The following is a 21,688-nucleotide window of genomic DNA, read 5'->3' on the forward strand; positions in this document are numbered from 1 at the left end:
TATATATAAAGCAAAAACAATAAAGAAAGAAGCAGAAAAAAGAAACACACGCAAAAAACAGAACAAAGTAAAGAAAATCAAATGCAAAAACAAAGAGAACAGAACAATGGTCTATTCAATCTAACCTTGATCTTTATCATTACGCTTGCTGTTGTCCTTATTGTGGTTTAGCTTTCTTTCTTTTTTGAGCTTGCTTACAATGCCCAAGAAGTTAAGTCAAACGTACTCTTCAGAGAATGAAAATACAATGATAAGGAATTATATTTTAAAAAAAACAAGAGCATGGGTCAGTAAATATAGGTTGTACTTGGAGGCAGGCACTGTTGCCAGTTCTGCCACTCACCCGTCACGTAAGTAAGGGCAAACCTTTTCGCCACTCTAAACACTTCTCTTCCGTCTGCCATATCTTTAAATTACATGTTTTTGGCAGACCAAAGGATAATATTTGTTAATACTCATACACACACATGTATATGTGTGTATATATTTATGTAGTATACATATATATATAATATAAACACACTGCATAGCACAGGAGAGCTCCATTTAGAGCCCTATAAAAAGAATAACAATGTTAAGTTGTGGTTTAAATAATAAAATACTAAATAGCTGTGCAGATTTCTTTATAGTACTAATAAATGAAGGCTTTAAAAAAAAAAAAAAAATCAGAACCACCCGTTCTAGCCCTAAAACATCACTTAAACCAGTAGAAACAAAACCCCTAAGCTCCAAAACACACAGAATAGATCCAAATGGCTCTGAATTAGATTATCACTCACTTTTCCACCCTCATCAAATTTTCCCACATGATAAAACCATTCTCGAGAACAGAACCAGGTTGGCATGATCACAGTAGGTCCATGGGAGGTAAACACCTAGAAAAAAGGTGAAAAAAGTCTTAATTAAAAGAATGTCAAAGTAGCACCCATTGGGGAACAACATAAAGCTTATGTATTCACATAAAATCTTAAAAATACTCATGCTCACACTTACTATCCAGCAATTTTTATCACTAATTCAAGTGCTTAGAATTAAGCATATGCTTCGTGCCTAAGATGTAGTGTATACCAGCATCTTTGAGCTGTCACAGCCAAATTAATCTAATTACTACTTCATATTTCTTAACCTTATATTCTATCATAAATTGCAACACATGCAGATGACTATATTTCAAATTTTGAGAAATACACTGGAAATGACTGTTCTACTAAAAGTGCCACTGCTGATATTGAAGGGAATGAATTGAGAAGAATCTTGAAAAGTTGAAGTTCTTAAACTCTAGAATATTACATTGATTTCTCCATTTTGCATTCCTTATACATATATTAAGTAAGAATTTTTATTGATCTTTTATTTCTGTCATAGACATTTAAAGCTTAATCAAGCTTGGACATGTAAGATACAATTTATTTTAATCATTACCAGAGCTCTATGGATTTGCTACCCAGTGGTACCTACCTTAAAAGGTTGTTGAAAAAGAAAATGCTTTAGGGACCAAAAAGGGAGTGGCTATTAATTTCATCCTCTTGAATAGTGACAGCCAAGAACTACACAGATCAGTCCTTGAAGCTTTAAACAAACTTGTTGTAAACAAAGCCATGAAATAAACCAGAATCTGGATTCTGGAAGGTAAACTGATTCTTTCTTTTATTACAAGATGAATTATCTGGCCAAACAAGAGACTGAACTTGTCAAACAGAATGTGCAAAGTTAAGACAAGATAATATGCCTGCTTCCAAGAACTGTGCAGGAAATAAGGAACACAGCCTCATTTACAAAGGCAGAAGGAAAGAAACTTCCTGATTACTGCCAATCTCCAAACACTATGAAAATGCTGATCTTATGAGCAGATGATTCCATAGCATGCTATATAGTGGCAAAATTAATATTCCTATGTAGTTGAAAGTCTTAAGCACTAGTGCACAAATGCAAATTTTGTCATGTGCATCTAAGCATTTACATCCTATCGGTGTTCCTCCTGACTTCAACCTGGGATGGAGCTCCTCAAACTCTGCATCTGTCAATTTCCACTTCCACAGATAAACACGAACTTAAGATCCAATCTTACACACCCAGTTCTATACAAACATTTGCTCTCCAAGCAAAGCAGAGAAGTCTAATCAAAAATCGATAGGTAATCTATTCCCACTTTTCTTACGGCACAAATCATCTGACCAAATACAGGCATCCACTTTGCAAGGAAACACACTGCCTTCTTCCTCCACAACCAGAATGGTAGAACTTCATTGCCTATGAAGGGATCCTAGGGTGACTCACTTAGACAAAGATACTCACTTTTTAGGCTGTCACATTTAGTCAGAATAATACTGTCACTTGATGGCTACGACTTAACATGTTAACAGCTTGCTCATAACTGAAATATGCTGTTTGCAGAGGTGCTAAACGTCAAAAACTCCCCACAAAAGCCAGTTGGAGCTGAAAGAGTCAAAACAATCCCAGAAAATCAGAGCAGACATGATTAGTCAGTACATGGTTATTAGCTCCACACTAATTACAAGGGCAATTGAGTATGGCCTGAACTGAACAATGGCCAAACAGTAATCCCAAAAGAAAACAACAGTAGGGAGAAAAGCTAGGCTAGAATGCATTGCATTCAATCTCATTTCAGAATGAAAGAAAATCTTCAAAGACAGTCTTGAGCCTATTGGAATACAAGTGTGTTTGGAGAGGCTAGAATGCGATTTCCTCAGCACAGCCAGGTTCATCGGGGAACATAGATGTGCTTAATCTTAAGGATGTAGCTCACTGTAATTAGTCATGCTCATGTGCAAAGAGCATACATCCCAAACATCTTGCACAATCTGTGTTCAAATGAAGTATAATACTAAAGTAAAAGCAAATAGGACATATTTGAAACACTGAGAACTGAGAAAAGCAAAACTGTCATCACATGCTGCAAACACTGATGTCTTTCCTACTTCTGTGGCTCACTGTCCTTCTCAGAAATGATACCATAGTGCTTGGAATCTAACAGACAAGGCTCAGGCTGATGATGAGGTGGCTGAACTGCCACATGTCGTTTCAAGAGTTTATCCTTCAAGCAAGTCTTTGAACCCAGAACAGTACAGCAGTTAAGGGCCCATGAAATGGTAAAGAAAGCTGCTTCCAGACCAACATGCACAAGGTGATGTCAAAACAAACTTCAGGAAATTTAAATCTGTGCTACTGCTGCCACAATGGACATACTTGTCTATTCAGCTATGCTGAACATGTTGTTTGTGAAGCTGAGGTTCTTCTTTTTGCTATGTTAGTTGTCAGCTGAATCTGCTCCCTGATCCAACTAACCCCATGAACACCAGGGTTAGCACAAAGGAGGATGCAGGAAAACACAGCAGCAAACAGAGGATAGCAAGACCATTATTTTCAGCAGCAGTATAGATAATCCATAAGTAATCATTAAGCTAACAGGGGAAACTCTCTGCTCGAAGTCTAGCTTTACAGTACATATATATCAATTTAAGTGCTTTTCCAATTTTAAGTGTTCATTTTCTGTAGCTTTAGTTCTCTAAATTCATTCGCTGTTAGGGGTCAGCCTAGCGATACTGCTGAGATAGTGGAGGGGGAAGGCATAAGTTTTGGAAAGGAAAACAAGACCTGCCTTTCTGGTCAGTGCCCGCAGTTAATCAGTCCAGCCGTGATATACGGCTACACCCTCTGTCTTTGAGTACTTACAGCGAAGGGAGGACCTGGCTCAGGAAGCACACTGAGCTTTGAACACAAGCACATTGAACATGAGTTCAATGATACTGAAACACTGCAGCGCCTGCCAAACTTTTGAAAGCTAACTTTAAAAAAGTTTTGAAAGTTCATCTTCAAGAGGAAAAAAAGTAACCTCAACTTTCTGTATTTCGGAAATTCTTGATTTCAGCTTCATTTTGTTGGATGGAAAAATCTCCTCGGGATTTCTTTTTTGCCTATTCAATTATCATACACACTTGCCAAGCTGTTAAAAAAGGGTCAGATTGGCTGACTGTGATGGAAACTGCAACCTCTCACTTTGTGAGATTGCCACTTAAGATTCACACAATAGAAACAAATAGAACATGCCAGCCTTAATCTGAAAATCAACCAAAAGTAGAATTTGAATTATGATGCAGCTCTGTAACTGCTACGTTTAGTTTTCTTGGAAACATTCTCCAGCTCTACCCACCAAATATCCTGGGTCACCTTGGGATCTTAATGTTTTTTCAGTCCTCTTCTTTCATTGATTACTGATTCATGTACACCTGTATGAGATCAACTGGAGGAGTTACTTCAGTGTATTGGAAAGCAATTCAGACCTGTGAACCTCTCACACAGAGCTGTGTTGGAAAATGAATGCTCAATAATAGTCGCTACTGTACATTCTGTGCTGTAAGGATTATAGTTGAGTGGAACCAGCTTGTCAAAAATGATGATAGAGCTTGTAGATGAAGGAATAAATCTGTTCAGATTTAGAATTCCCGAAGAACATGGTGTTGTCATAATTAACTTGGAATCCACCTTCATCATTTTCAGGGTGACTCAGGCTGCTATTTCAGCACTGTATTTCTTAAAATTGTTTAGAACTTTTATTGCCATCTAGTTTTATTCCAAGGATCAAGTAGACATATTAATAACAACAATATTACTAAATGATAATACCTAAAAGTGTTTGCTTTCATACATACGCTATTTTCCTGAAAGCGTAGAAGTTTTTAAGACAGAACTAGCATTACATTAAAAGCTGATGCTTGCTTTTTATTTTATCTTTTTATGCAGATCAAAAACAGAAAGATCACTAAAAAATTTACAGTCTATTTTAACACTTTCTAAAGTGCACCTAAATCTCAAGAGACACAGTGAAGGAATTCCTCGCACAAATCCCTGTTCCTTACTTCCCTACATCCCAACACTTCCACTTCTCATGATGCAAGCAGAGCAGCCAGGAAGGCAGTAGTAGTGGGAGGAGAGGGCACATTTGTTTAAAGCAGTGTTTGTTTGACCAAACACCCTTATCCCTCACACTTCATTACATTCCTAGTGCTTTTCACCAGGCTATTCACTTTAAAAAAAATATATATATAATAATAATAAAAAAAGGATAGCCCTTTTCATAGCTATTTGATCATTATATCAAAACATCAAATTCTATACAAACAGAATTTCCTATATTATAGGAAATGTTAATATCAAGTTGTAAGCTGCTGGATGTGAAACCACCATCTGAGATGAGTGTAAGAGGGTGTGTATTAGCATGGCCACACTTCCTCCTGACATCTCTAGCTACAACAGAGCGTCACAAAGAATGAAATGCAGGATAAATGCTTCTTGTATCAGGCTGCGCTCTACCTACCTTTTTTTTTTTTTTTTTTTTTACATCTGCTTCTGAAAGAAAATTTGTTTACAATTTCTACAGAGGTAAAAATATTAACTATGGTTTTATACTCTAATACATATGTATTGAATTGTGTTTTTGCTTTATGTGAGCTACGCCAGCCTTATTGTGCTGGATAATTGAGAGCTGCCTCTACTGCTGAATATCTCTTTTTCTTAGTTGAATACTCCTAGTAAAACCCAATAGCAAATGCCATTCTTCTAGTCTTTTTCAGACCTTTTACCTACTAATGACGATGACTTAACCTACTGCTGAAATCAAAAGAATAGATGCATGCAAAAGGAATAGCCTGTATGATTTTAGCATGTCTTACATCTTTTTTTCTTGTCTGTAAGCTGCTAAAAGTGGTCTTTGTAACATCCATGCCTTAACAAGTCTCTAATTCTTGGAAAGCTTCCAGTATTTAAAGAGTCAAGTACATACAATGGAAGAATGACTCCATCCAATAGAACGAAGCACTCTGTACCAAGAGGTTGTCTACTTGGCTTGCTGTTTATGCTGAGCTTTTACCATGAAAGAGAGAAAACAAGCTGCTTAAAGTCGTGTTAGCAGATGGTATGTTGTGATTAGAACAAACAAGAAATCTGCTAGAACACTGACCAATGCTCACATAATAAATCTTTAACGTAACCCTTCCATTTGACTTTTGAACACATCAGTTGGTATTTTTGCAAGATGAAGACTCAATAGGTCTTTCAGATTTGGAAACAGTACCCAAATGAAGGTAAGATATAACTGAAATATTCTAAGTTATTAGAACAGAATCCATACTTTGCAATTTTCATCTCAGATATGTATGAAAAACAAATTAATACAATATTTTCACAATACTAGGATAATTCCACTTTCAAAAGGACATGAGATCTTTATTGCTCAGAAGATGATTTGAAAGTAATTATTATTAATTATCTGCTTATAGAAACATCAACCACGCTTGTAACTTATTATTTAATATTTCATATATATATATATATGAAATGTATATATATTTATGTTTATATATATATACATATATATATATATATACACACACACATGAAGATAATCACACTAGCCCTGCAAAAGTCTGGAAAAATTTGTTTTCTTTGAATGCATACTGTTAACTCCCAGGAACATCTCCTGCTCCATTAACAAGGAATGCCCACTCTGGTGAGTATACACTGCTGTTAGCCAACTATTTTACTAATCTGTGACTTCCCTACCTGTCTTCCAGACTTCTTCCCCCCTCCAATTTCATCTCCCCACACACTGTGCAGTAAAGAAATTAAGACAATGTGTCATTTAAAGTGAGTGATGCCATGGCCACGATTAACAGAGTGGTCAGTTGTTTGCTTCTCTAAAACATACCAGTAAAGATAGTAAAGATGAAAGTAAATGCACACAGAAAGCAGTATGTGAAACTTTTCCACACACCACCTTCAAAAATTCATGTTGAATTGACCCAAGAGTAAATCTCCTGGGAAATCTTAATTTCAATGAATTTTAAGATATAAGTATTTTGAGAGAGAAACAGGAAAATGCTTAAATATTTTTGAGTATTGAGGTTTATGCAAAAGCATAACATCGCCTACTAACTCAAATCAATGTTAACATACTAGAATTTGCAAGCATCTTGGGAATGGAGGGAGATAGAAGCCTCAGTTAACTGAATAAAAAACAAGCATCTTCTAAATGAACATAGCATTATAAGTAAACAGATTCGGATTTGCAGTTCAGCTGTGTGTTAATGTATATGCAATAGATCCACAGGAGAAATTCTAGATATTCACGCAGACTTGCTATGTTTTCTTTCAATACAAACAGTATTTCTTTTGTGTTCCTCACCCCGTCCCCCTGCCATAGGCTTGTAACATTTAGAGGAGGTAAAGAGAAAAAAAAAAAAATACAGACTCTCAGTATTTGATTAACAACTACAATAGCAGAATGTTTTCTTTAGGAAATCAAAGCTAACTTTACCCTAAATCCCTTCCTCATGTCTTCCATCATAACACAAGTCTTTGCGGGGTATCAAAGTACTGAATGCATTCCAGTGTCCCAAGAATTGCACTCTGTATCACTTCAAAATTGTGAATGGGAGAAAAAAAGAAAAGACAGAAAATAAAACTGCGTTATTCAATTATTTTAGAAAAAGGAATTTCCCCGCTAATGAAAAAGAAAAAAGCAACATGTTTCATGGGAGGGAAATGAAACTATTATCAGAGGTTTTTTTTTTATGTAAATGGCCTAATACCAGCGTATTGCACTTTGCTTCAAATTTTTTATCCCACAGTACACTTTCTTATAATGATATATAGTAACCAGGAAAAAAAAAATTACTGTACATCAGCAAAAGACTTCATACACATGTACCTTTCTCATAATGAAAGGGACCTAATACATGCCAAGAATCCAGTATCCTGTTAGAACAGTTTGTTCTTCCACAGTGCAGAAGATAAAACTGGAAAGAACTCAACAAATTCGGAGAATATGCAGAAATAAAAATTAAGTGCCCATTAATTTGTAAAAGTCTGAGAAAAAACAGAGCTGAGAGCACTACAAAGCTTTTCCCTCCTATCCACATTTTCTTGTTTCAGCCTCCCTGTTAACTTGTTGATGGGTTTATATGTGGGATTTGATTTTGTAGGTTCTCTCAGTGCCTCCTGGCCAACTATCTGATTAACATTTCCTTTCGTTTGGGACTGCTTGCTCTACACCCCAAATTCTCATAGCATAGGGAGTTTGAAGGTCACGCTGTATCTCTGCAATTGGGCTCTAAGCATGCATCGCTCCTGCCATGTACTCCTGCTCCCAGTTCTGCCTGCACTTGGCATGCCCCGGTACTGTTTTGAATTACTTACTGCTCAGTCAGTCATTCCATGAAAGCAGCATGTTAAAACATTTTAAGTCTCAGGAATTCAATGATAAGAAAGGTCATAAGTAGTTAAGATCTTACAAATGAAGGCTGGTATGGACTAGCTTCAGGGCACCTGTGCTCCATCTAGAACACCTCAAATCAATAAAACAGAGCAAGGACTAGGACCCAGATTCATCCTACCCAAATCAGAGTCGTGTATGCAAGCAGCCTGGGCAACGTGGGCTCTCCCTACCATAAACAACTTCTGCTGCGGGACAAAGCTCATCCAAAATCTCTGCCGCCACCGCTAATGAATCCAATGGAGCTCCTGGAAGGAGGCTTCTCCCTCCCCAAGTGCAGGTAAGCACCTTTCGGTGGGTGAGTGTCTGCCCACGCCTGATGTATCAATACATTCATATTATTAGAGTATTGTAATCATCCTCAGTTTCATCAAAATAATTTCTCTAGTGTGAAATTACCATCTCTCACATCGTGCTAACTGAAGCTGATACTAAGTGCAGCTAAAACACTCAAAGAATTAAGAGGAAGTCAATTCTGCTACACACATGAAAAAGATTTTTTACATTCTTTTTTCATACCTCTGTCTTACCCTGTCCTGCAGAAATATCTACACCTATAAGACCAGTAAATAGGTACCATCTGGCACTCAGCATCTATCATTAGGAAATATGAATGGCATCAGGTAACATGACAGTAAAAAGAACATTGCTTTGTAATATCAATTACAAAGAAAAAAACATTTACAACTATTTAAAAAGAAACTAACTTAATCACAAAATAAAACACTGATTTCTTAGTTGCCAAAAAGCTGAAAATCAATAGAAGAAACATATGTTAGAATTGTACTTAACCACGTAATTTAAAATTTGAGAACAGAATAGAAGTCTTGGCTATACTGAAAACCAAACACAGTTTTAGCACCAGCTGGGAAAGATCTACTAAGAAGCTCTCGAGACTTACACCTTTGAAAGTTTCATGGGTCACTCAACGTAAACACCTTGGTTTGTTGCACACATCCTGCTAAAAATGATTAAGGTTTAAATTAAGTTTTAAATCTCTGAATGAAAAATTCTGAAAACAGTAGTGTAAGAAAAACAAAAGCACAATAACAATGTATTTCAGAAATAGCATGTTTTAAGATTATTTAATAATCCTAATTTCTCCATGATTACTTTGTAAAATTTGGATAAAATCTTCATTTACCCCAAACTCTATGAAAATGGTAACATGAACTTTTTGTACACGCTATTTGTAAAAAACAAGATAAATTGTCAGTCCAAGAAGAACTTTCAGCAAGTCTCTCTGCTGGTTTTTTTTTTTTTTGTTTGTTTGTTTTGTTTTGTTTTCTAACAGTGGCTGATGCAAATTATTTTGAAGTTTGGTCCAATCCTTTCTATATTAAGGGAAGATATCAGTTTGGACACTCCTATGGGAAACAGCAAATCTCTCTGCCAGCATGGATGAATCTTCCAGCATTAAAAACTAAGTAAATTAGGAGTTCTACTGCAAGAAACAAGGCATGGCAACAAAGACTATAACATCAAAATTCAAATACAACACCAGCATAACAAAAAATTAAAGCCAGCAAGAGCATTAACCAGATCTTCCCACTGGGACTTCATTTACCTTAGCTTTACTTTAAGCACAATCAATATATTAGCAGTACTTATTTGTGTTTCTTATGAAATATTTACTATTGCTCATCTTTGTTGCTTTAAGACATTATGATTTCCATTTTGAATCTAGATATCCACTGAAATCTATGAGAAATTATGCTTCTAATTAACAGCATATTTGATTTCTAAATCTGAAGTTCAGAGTCCCTGTGCAAGATCCCAAAAAAACACATTTCTAGAATGAAGGCACCTCTGTCCTGCAGTATCCATGAGCACATTCACTTAGAGTTCCTCTTGGCCAGCACAGGCAATTCTGGCTGTTCTGAGTCCAGCCCAGAAACACCTGCATCCTTCCCTACACTGCATTGGAAACTCAGCAAATCTAATGCTTTGGGAATTAGACTCCAGTGTTTGGTTTAATAATACCCAACATAAGCACTACAACCTCCTTATGGAAGTGGGGATCTCTGCCGTTTTCAGTAGTGTACCACTTCACAGGGAAATCCTACATAAAAGTAAATTATAGAACCAGAAGGACCCATGCACTGTAGTAATGAAGCCTAGGTTCCAAACACAGCATCAGCTCAGATGTAATCTATTAAATCCTGATTCAGGAAGCCATTGCTTTAGTAGTATATATGTAGACAAACTGTATATGCTTAAATATTTAGTTAGGTTGAGACAATTATGAACAGCAATTTTTCACATATACACGTGTTATTCTGCCTCAATGAAACTCTTTGGAAACCAGGAGAAAAAGGCAGCTTGATAAAGAAAAAATGGATTTTCAAAAATACGTCAATTCAATCTACACTTATGTTTCAGTATTTACTATTTACTCAGTATTTATTTACTTTCTATAAACACATCGTCTTTGCTAAATTGAATTTAGAAAGACAACTGCAAGTTGCAATCTTCCAAAAGCAGTTGAAGCATTTTAGCCATATATCCAGCTCCACAATAATAAACATGTTCTTCCCCTTAAAAAATCTTCAAATACTGCCAAAATGACCATAAAACTAATGAGGTATAATACCTTCAGGACTTGTTATTCTGGCATATTTCAACCAACACCCTATGAAAAATGACAGCCAATGCTGGACCCATGAAATACAGCCTGTGGTTGTGCAATAACTGGTCACCAAGGCACCAGCCAAAGAAGAAAGAGGAAAGCCAAAGAGCAGTTCTCTAGATTCAAACCTTCAAACTCGGCAACATCATTTCTGAATATGTAAAAAACACTGCCTGGCTCATGAAAATGAATGGAAGACATCAGCTCTTTAAAGATCGTGGAACACAAAAAGATGTCCTGCTCAGTCAAAATCCCAGTTTATTTTTCTACTTCATTGAAATGTGAGAACTCTTAAATCTAAGAAGTAGAGAACATGGTTCTGCATGTTCTTGCTCTTATTTGTACTGTATTATTGCCATGGAGGATAAGGAAAGAAAATATCCTCCCAGCTGAGAGAAAAAACACCCTTTAGAAGAAATGCCAGAGAAATCAGAGAAGCACACTTACTTTTTAATCCACACACATGCTTTAGCTGCTTCCCTTCACCAGGTGTGCCAGCTTTTGAGCACCAAAGCAAGTGTGACACTTCAGGCACTTTAATTTGAATTAGGTTGTTTCTAATAACCTCTTCCCTTCGTTTCCAAGGGGAACTTCTCACATATTTCATTCTATACAACGATACTATGTTTATACCAACTGCCACTTAGAAAAGACATAAACCAGGTTTATATATAGTATCTGCAAAATGTAAAGTTAAAAAATTACACCAAGCTGCTGTACAGTGTTTTAAGTTACATGGAAGATGTTTCTGTTTCCACTTACACCAGTGAAAATATAGACTACCTTCACCGGCTTCGGCAGAATTACTGCATCCACAGCATAACTGGATGTAACATTTGTGTCTTCTGCTCTGTAATACATCGCTGACGTGTCTGCAAGATCCTTCGCAGAGAGGAGGTACGTTAGTTCAGGCAAAAAGCTGTGCCAAGCCCAGACACAAGGCTTGCAGTCAGATCCATGAGTCAGCAGAAGTAATTCATCTCTGCTTCAACCTAGGATAAAAGCCTACAGCATTCATAAGGATGCATCAACATACCCAGAACTGAAGGCATTGCCACTTACAAGAGACCTTCTAAAATAGCCTTGCAACAACAGGTCCTTTGGACATCATGAGTATATCTGGAAGATCTTAAGAAAGTATAACCGCAATTAAAAACCTCCCATTTTCATATGCACAGAGCAAGGCAGCAGACCCTTTTATCACCACCAGACGATGACCGGACAAGTTTTGCTCAGCCTTATCACTTTACTGTTGATATTTCTTTGACATGCTGGGTTAATCCTTAATTGCAAAGTTGTAAAGCCTCCAACTTCTGAACTCCCAGCCCAGACAAAGTGCCCTCCTTTCCTGCAGCATTGCCCTGCTGCCCACCCCAGCCCAGCCTGGCCCCCACTGCAGCGGTAGCCAGCAGCATTCTGCCTTTTCTGGCATGCTCCAATTTAAATAGTCCATCCCCTGCTTGAAACTGCTGAGATGAAGGAAGGGTGTGTCTTTCCGTTTTTCTGTAGGAAATACAAAATAAACAAGCCATCCTTTGAAGGAAAAGGATAGGGAAATAACAAGGTCTTCAAAACAAAAAGGAGAAAACGTGAAACTTCCTACGCTGTCCCAGCTGTTTGGTTCTTGCATTCTGTTTAAATATTTTTCAGTCTCACAGTCAAACAGTTCACACTGACATAAGCAAGGTGCTCTACAACAACTACCAGACCTGGACTATCTCAGTGCTGCTGCAGCATGAGACCTGGTCGGTTCTGCCACCTCATCCTGTACAAAGAGATAAATAAATAAAGGGAAACACCTCTAAGATCAACGCTGTGACAGTGACTGAGACTCCATCCTTTCCTTTGCTAAATGGTAGAAAACTAATTATACATGTATCTTTTGATAACATAATGTTCATTGTGGCTCCCGGAAGATTTATGTATTTAGAATCTAAATGTTTTTTGGCAGAAGTGTATTAACACAAACTACAATGCTGTAGAATTAGTTGACAAGTTTTTATTTCAAATAAAAAGATTCATATCTGGAGGGATTGTTTTATCTTGTGGGCTGCACAAAACATTGTGTTGATGGCTATCAGTAATTCAAATCAACTTACGGAAGTTAAAAAGCACCATGCTTTCTTCCTACAAACCACACATTCTCTAATGAAATAATTTCCTTTACAGAAATTGCAAATTACTCTAGCTTAAGTAGCTATTTACTAAAAATGAATCCCAATATTTACTGTGCTAACCTAAATATTGTAACTCAAAAGCATGATGAAAGAAGAATGGATGCACAGAAAAATGTTCCTCTGGGACTGCTGTGTTTTAACAGATATTATGGGTGGCATGGCGTGGCAACTTTTAAAACCTCAAATTAATTTCTTCAGTGATGAACACCGATGCAAAACTTTGCTTTCTAATATATTTCAAGCATTTCATCCCTTCTCTTTATGAAAAAAAAAAAAAAAAAAAAAAAAAAAAAGGTTGGGTCAGTGTTCTTTTTGTTTAAATCAAACTATGAATAACGTTGACAGAAGCTGAGTGTTTCACTGACTTTTTCGGTCTTATCACCTGATGTCACAAAAGTCTTATCACTCTAAATAGTTCTAGACAGAAGAAGCTTTCTTAACTTACCAGCAACAATAAGTAATTAGTATTTTCCAATTCAACATACTTTCCCATTAGCCAGCTGCAATCAGAAAATATCCTTAGCATTGCAGCTGCTTAGCAAATCCAATGATTTTAAGCATAAATATTTAAAATAGTAACAGAAGTTACCATCCGAAATCCATCCTGCAATGTGAACTGCAATCCCTGTCAGCGATGTTGGTTACATTCTAAATATTTCTGTTTAGTTAAAATAAATGATTCGCTTGACACAACTGTGAAAACAAGGCTTTTTCTAATAGAGGATAAAATTAAGAATTCCTTTGCTTTACAATTGAAGCTCTTCCCAAGTGCACAGCTTCACAACTGGTTTCACCCAATCCAATTAAGACTGCACTGCTCCTAATTGTGCACTCAGCCTGCAAATGATCCCTGCAGGTTTGAAGTAATTGCAGAAGCCCACAAATGCATCATTTGCTAGTATGGAGGCCTGTGCTGTAATTTATTTTCAGAAATTGGTAAAGTATGAGAGTTTTACATCATTTTACTTTGCCGTTGTTGCTTTTCATAAACAAGATAAGATGTCCTGTAACAAACTGACCTGTGTCCTACAAATCACAGTCAATCCAGACCTCATTTGTATATTAAAAAGGCTTGTGCATTTTGTCCATACAATCTAGCAATCTCATTAGCCACTGTGCTCCCGTCCTTTTGAACATTTGCAAACATTTGAAGTTATTCTGCTAGTAGTAGAGACAAGTGAGCAAAACCATCAGGATTTTAAATATTTATCTAAAAATTAAAAGCTTGGGTACATAAATTGCTTCCCCTAAATGCAGTGAAAGGCAAAATGTGGTGCTTAAATCTCAAATAAGTAACACAAGGTCTGATGACAGATCACAAGTTTCAATCCTGTAAGGAGAAAATTCTTTACTTAAAAGGCTCTTGGAACTATAGATGATTTATGTCACCCTTGGGCATTCCTCTCTCGGTCTTGAAGCAAAAAAAGAGATTGTTAACACAATCTTCTGATCAAAGAGTGTCACTAGGAAACAGAAAGTAAATTTTTCTTTTTGTGTTTGAAAAGGTAAAACATCAGTGTCCTCTGGAAAAAAATAACCATAACAAGCAGAATTATTAAAGAAAGATTCAGAGATAAAGATGAAAATGCAGCAGTGCTGCTAGACATGCTGTCAGCCCTCTCTGCAGATGTTCCACAGTAAAAATGCCCATTTACTGGTCAGGTTCAGACTGTTGGAAGCTCTCTCAAGATAAGAATTACAATATCAGACTTGTATGCAGAAAAAACGTAAACTATACTTAAAGTTTCTATACAGAATAGATAACTGAAACAATGGGGAGAGAGAGAGAAATGGAGTTGGGCAGGGTGATGGAAATAAAAGCATCCTGCTGAAGAACCTTTGACAGAACCGAAAAGGGGTAGGCTGAAAGAACCTGTAGGAAAACCTGGAAGGCTTGAAACAGTGAGCAAAGAGATTGATTACTCGTTTCCTTGACGCTTTATTTAGGGTAAAACAAAAAACAAAAAACAACAACAACAACAACAACAAACAAACAGATTTTGCATACATTCTTGACAGAGAAATTAGACTATGACAAGAAATATCTGCTTCTTTCATCAGTTCTTCCTGTAACAGAAACAACTCACAAACCCTCAAAGCCTGCCTCAGCTTAGGCGAGGTGCTGTTGTGTGTAAGGCTAACACCTTTCAGCACATTCCAACGCATCTCCTAACACTGCACTTGATTCTAATTCACATGAAGTCATCTTAAAGAAAAACAAAAGTAACATGATATACCAATTTATTTTATAAATGTCTGCTTTTACAGACTAAAACATGTGGATTTGATTTTAATCTCCACAGTTTTATTGATGAGCTTCCTAAATCCATCCCAAAACACCAGACATCAAATAAGTTAGTGTAATCAATATATTTTCTCACTCTTTGCTGATCTGTAAAGGCTATTAGAATATATCATAAAATACCTCAGAAAGATTTTCTATAATACATGGAACATGGAGAGAATCATTTGAAATACTTCTCAAAAATTAATTCCTCACCATTAACATTGACTTTTTTCTCTGAATGTCGACGACTACGTCAACAGTTCCAAATCTATTCTAAGTCAGCACTGGAGGAAACACAATGGGCCAGATTCATATAAATTATTGTATTACTATGACATAGCACGTCTTCTAATGCGATTCTTCCTCCTTTCACACATACCTGACTTGTATATGGCTATTGTCTGACTACGTCCCTTCAGATATTTTCCCCCATATTTTATGGCACTTTTCTTCTCTTTGACTCTTTCTAGACTTTCCCCCAAACTGCACAACTATTTTCTTGTCACCCACTATTTTTTCTCACTGCACTAAGCTTTTCCTCATGTTTCTCCTTTAATATATTATTGTTTTTCCTATCAAGTTTCCCATAAATGTTCACCTTTCATCCTCTTACTGAGTGATTCAAGTTATTGCAATCTGCGGCCCTCTACTCTAAATGCACATCCCATGCAAATAAACTACCAGTATATGCTTTTTATTACAGAACTAGTTTTTGTTACATTTGCCTTCTTAAACCTCTTATTTGCCAGCAGATTTCTAAATTGTCACTGTTTAAATACCGTATAACCATACATCTACGTCTATAAAAAATCACCACCAAAATTTTTATATACATATATATAAATATATGAGAAAAGGCATACATCTGTAGTTACATCAGTATTAGCTACAGATTACTGTAGCATTGTAAGTCTCCTGCCTAGCTCACGGAACAGGGGAAGTTAAAGGCAATTACTATGGGAGTTTTTCCCAAATGTACCATATCATATGTGTGTTTGCTTTGACACAGAGCATACGTGCATTTAAACTAGCAGTTCTGGCTGAATTCACATGCTCTGCAGTTAATACTCTGAAAATAGTTGCATTACACAGATGCCTGGCCACCTCCACAAACACCTTCCTCCGTTTCATCTCAGAAGAGGAGTAATCCCAACATAGACAACTGCTGGAAGAGCAACACATCCCAACATAGACAGAACTTACCTATTCAAAACCACTTTCCCATAACTACGCCACTTCTCTTATTTAACCAAATGAGTGCAATTGCACTCTGGGTATCGAGCCTAGTATTCAAAACATAAAACTGATCCTAGATCTTCTCCAAAAATGCAACCCCCGAATCAGTATGTGCAACCATTCCAGATACAACAGAAATTTGTGTAACATGATGCCAATCAGAGAGGATCGAAAATCCTTCAACTGGAGTTAGAAAGACAATGATGGCTTTGAAAGCCGTGATGGTTAGAAAGGCAATGATAGTTTTCCAGAAGAGTGTATTACACAGTTTTTAATAAATTACTTTCCAGAACTGAGACTGAGATCTGATTCACAGAAAGCAGAAACAGTGTATGACTAAGGGAAACAGTCATTCCATTAAAAATGCCCCTCAGTGGAACCCACTTGAAGCTTAAGGTTTGGCCAGTACACAACACATTCCTAATAAGAGGAATTGAGATATTAGTCTGATAAAAGGGTCACAGTAGCAACTTAGTACAAGAACTCAGGCGACACGCTTACATAGAATATATATTTGGCATATACCAAAATAAATCCAACCAAACATAAAGCTTGTTCACAGTTACGCCTCATTTCATATTTGAATATGGACCACATGTTTGAGGATTAAGCTGGTGAAGCCAATTTGTCTCTTCCAGGAAGCAGTAACGTAACAATTGGGCTATAGAACTGTCAATTATTTCATACACACCAGCTGTGCATGAAGCATTTTGTGCTCCAAAACACCAACCTTTATGACAAGATCTGTAACGAGAGCCTGAAACTCAAAACACACACTCACGGAACAGAGCCAACAGTTTTTCCACAGGAAAAAAAAAATCCACATGCATTAATAGTGCGAGGGGGACATGCTAAGTCGCAGAGTTCTCCCAGTCTAAGGTGCACTCCGAATGTCCCTTTTTTCATTTAACAGTTCTCATACTGTGAGTTGCTTTTTTATCATTTTGTATAGGAAAAACTAAAAAAAAAAAAAAAGGGAAATTGTACTTCTACATTCTTCACCTGCTTTGTTGTTATTGCTGCGCAACAAATGATGTTTCACCAGACAGCAAGCAGACCTCGATGGAGAAAATAGCCTGCCAAACTCTAGAATTACAGGTTAAAAAACAGACAAAAGCCAAGTGAGCAGCACAGGACCCATAAATCTCAGGCAACTCTAGATTGAACTGAAGCTCATTTTTCCTTTTGATCTCACTAAGCAGACTAACCAGGCTTCTCCAGCTATCAGCATCAAATACTTTGAAAAAAGCCACATGGAAAAGCAGACAGTTTTTATAGTTAATTTCCAACACTTAAGCTTTTATGCAACTCTTTTCAGGAGTCGATACTTGCATGTGACTTCAGAGAGATGCAGAAGAGATGGGTTGTAAATCGTGATGAGGAAAAAGCCCCCTGTTGCTTCCTGCCTTGCATGTCTAAGAAAGTGAATGTTAACAGTCTGGGTTATGTTAATGACTTCTGTTATTAAGCCATGTTTAATCATATATTTTTGTAAAATGCTTTCAGACAAGAACTGCTGAAGCAAAGGCCACAGTCTCACTTAAATGGGTGCCTCTTTTTCCTTTGGAAGACCAACTGATAGATAAGTAACAGGTTGCCAACTGAACTATAGGAATAAGTGAATGAAGCCTCAGCCAGGAATCAGAATGAAGTGGAAGAAATAACCCCCGGCACAACTCAGACAGGCAGAACAGCCTCATGCAAAACATAACCCACATGAAGTTACTCATACATCCACATAAAGCTACTCAAAAACGTCTCTTTGAACAATCAAAACCTCCTCATTTCTGGATGCACACTGATTTTCATTATTTGAAGAGTTTCCCCATAGAAACTTCCCTTATGTCACACTACAGCGACAGGGTGCAGTTCTTTCAAAGTTCTTTCAATCTTATTTATAAAATTACACAAGAAAAGTCTGCACAAGAATTCAGTTTTGTCCTTCGAACCCCACCTGAACAACTTATTAATACAAACGTGTGTGATACAAGGGTAAGGCCTAAAAAGAGACTTTGAATACTTTAAGAGAGGTGAAGACATAATTTTCATGTCATGAAATGATGTGAATATTTCACTTCTTTACTGAACTCTGACTAAAATGGTTCAAATGCAATTCCCTGCAGGTCAGAAGTAGGACTTGTCAAGAATCAGTACAGTCCGATTGTAGGCTGTAGCCTTGGGCTGTTCCCTGTGTCACACTGCTGCAAGAATGACCTGAAAACTCTGACCATAATTCAGTATTGAGACAGGAAAAGAGATTAGAAATGAAAATCTTGTTCAAAGTTGATACTTATGCCAGACCCACCAAGTTGCTTAGAGAAAGCTTTATACAGAGAGTTAAGGCTCTTTGTTAGGCAGCTTTAGAAATATTTTGAGCTGTGGGAATTTCTCCCCAGTTCTCTCTCTCCCCTCCCTTTTTTAAATACGAACTTTTATGAACCAGTATTCATCTCCCAACTTCAGAAAGCACACAGGGACATCGGGTCATCTGCATTACAATGCCTGATTCACCATGCATTTATATCATAAATTATGTTTCACTCTATAAGAAAAATTATTTCCTGACAAAATGAAAATGCTCATTTTTGGCAGTTATTTAAATCCAAAACCAAAAACCAGGCTCCAACCAAAAAGTCTCATTAATTTAATTTTATCCAATGCATACCCACATGGAGGGAGAAAGAACAATTGCTAACTCATAGTTTTATTATCTGGATCAGAAGATTATTGTAGAATGTGGGAAAAGTGATCTCAGAGAGCTATAGACATATACATTGTACGGATAACTGACTACTCGTATCTCTCTATTAGTTGCATCCATCATTTAGTAAACTTTAAGATTTTTCTATGTGAAGTGTAGGATACTTATTGTAGCATTTGAGTATTCCTGCTCAAGTATTCAAGCTTCCAGTGATCTCTATTTTTCTCTTAGAAAATTTTTGTATGGAAGACAAATATTGTATAATTTTATTGCTCCCTTCCCAATTAATAGGAGATTTCTGGTTTCACTGCTCTCTCCAAAGGAGAAAAAAAAAAGTAAGGTGTGAATAAACCAAGCTTTACTTGTAATATATCTATGAATGTAAGTTCTGGAAATGCCACTCAGCAAGTGCCCAAGGAATACACTTTGTCAGAAATCCCAGCTCAGCACAGACACTATCTGTCAAGCAGCCCTGCTGCAACACCAGCTCTAAGCAGGCAAAAAGGAACACAGTTTACTCATGATCCCATACAGAGCCCTCCCACAACAGAACACTCTTACTGTGCTTCTTCCTCACAAAGTTAAATGTTATGTTCCACACTAAAAAGGACGAAATGAAGGGTATATGAATGGCAGCATTTTTAGTATGTGTTGAATGTCATTCTGCTGAAGCCATACATGCTAAGAGCTCGAACTAACAGCACACCACCCAAAACCGAGTGTTGCCCTTTCTCACAGGAATGGTATGGTTCAGTAAGACTCCCAAGTACATGGGATTTGCCTTCTTAGGGAGTTAACTACAGAGATCCTATCTGGTGAAAGTCCAAATTATTACCTATAATTAAAATGTCAGCTTCTCACAGATTTCTTCACTAATTCAAAAATTACTGCATGTCATTTTAAAACAAACACAAAAATAACAGAAGTATGGCCCTATACGAGAGGATTTCACTGAAGTCAAACTGAAAAAAAAAAAAAAAAAAAAAAAGAGTTGCAAATGTACGCTATTTCTAAATCAAAATTTTCATCCTGAAAATGCAGGAAGTAGTTCCCTAACGGAGGGCCTCAGCCCAAAGTTCAAATAAATCACTTCAATATGCTTTTCTCTTTGACACGGAGATAATTGCTTGTTAGTGCTGGATCGCTCAGAAGATTAGAGTGGCAAAGATTTAAGAAAAAGTAAATAGTAGGATAATACTTAAATAATCAATCAAAATGAAAAGAGAAAGAAGCTATTATATCATCAGATGGAAGATATTCCAAACGCTGGAAAGAAAAAGACAAATATAGGACACTTGAACCAGTTTTACAGCAAATGCTATGCAGAAAAAAAGAAAAAAGAAAGCTGTTACTGATCAAGAGAGAAAAAAGAGTAAATAGAAAAGAGGAGAAAAAGTATGAAATTAAACTGATTTGCAGATAGGTTATCTCCATGACTTCATTATTATTTAGAAGCTAATTCTGTCACTTTTTGGACATGGACAATCTGCTGCATATCTATGTGGGACACTTGAAAAATGGATCAAGCTAACAATTAGTCAGCTCTCTGAAGGGCATGGAACATTGTCATGACATGCAAGACACTTTCTAAACATTATCTTTAATGCACTTAGTCACACTAAAGACTCCAAGGCTCCCAGTTTCTTAAAAATACATTGATAAAGTTCACGTTGCCTTCTCCCTGAAATTTTCCTGCAGCTACTACTGGAAAACCCCTAATAAAAATCTCACTAGAGTAACAATTAAGTGAAACATCCATCACCTATGACAAAGATTAGTGCTGTCTTGTAATGACTGGATGGGAATTATAAAATGGCAAAGATGTCTTCCTCAATTCTAATTGAGAGTCATTGAAAAAAAGCAAATCAGTGGTGTTTGTTTCATTCAGTATCTATTGAACACAGAGAGCACTTTCAAAAATGCCCTTTTCCTAATGCAAATTATTTCTTAGCAAAGAGTTTATATAATTCTACAATCTAATCACACTGGAAAGCAGCTGAATTTGAGACATCCATTTCTACATATAATTGCCCTCTTTTTTTCTTTCGGTGAGTCTTTGCCTTGAAACTTCAGTAAGTGGTAAGACAGCCTGTCTTGTCCATAAGAAAAAGGGCACGGGGGAACTGCTCCTGGAGGACACTGCCTTTCATCAGCAGGATCATCAGAATGGTGGAAAGCAAACATCAAACATCACACTGGAGCTTTGTTTCTAATAACCAGGCTGGAACATTAGGAGCTTACTTACAGAAATCTGTTTTCTAAAGTGAGAAATTTCTCCCTTCAGCTTCTACTGGCATCCACTTCACTGTTTTCATTGGAAGAACTGCTGCAAAGATCAATCTCCTCCAGGAACAGTTAAGCCATTTCA

At 36.8% G+C, this 21,688-nt stretch overlaps 1 protein-coding gene across 3 annotated transcripts in view; it reads right to left on the bottom strand.

Moving 5' to 3' along the window:
* The window catches only part of B3GNTL1 (UDP-GlcNAc:betaGal beta-1,3-N-acetylglucosaminyltransferase like 1), a 123,807-nt gene that overhangs the window by 37,127 nt on the left and 64,992 nt on the right, over nucleotides 1–21,688 (bottom strand). For all 3 annotated transcript variants that reach the window (XM_032199681.1, XM_032199680.1, XM_032199682.1), the window contains one exon: nucleotides 780–875. In XM_032199681.1, coding sequence (XP_032055572.1) covers nucleotides 780–875 — 96 coding nt within the window. The remainder of the gene's footprint in view (nucleotides 1–779; nucleotides 876–21,688) is intronic.

Source organism: Aythya fuligula, chromosome 18 (assembly GCF_009819795.1).
Source record: "Aythya fuligula isolate bAytFul2 chromosome 18, bAytFul2.pri, whole genome shotgun sequence".
Taxonomy (NCBI): Eukaryota; Metazoa; Chordata; class Aves; order Anseriformes; family Anatidae; genus Aythya; species Aythya fuligula.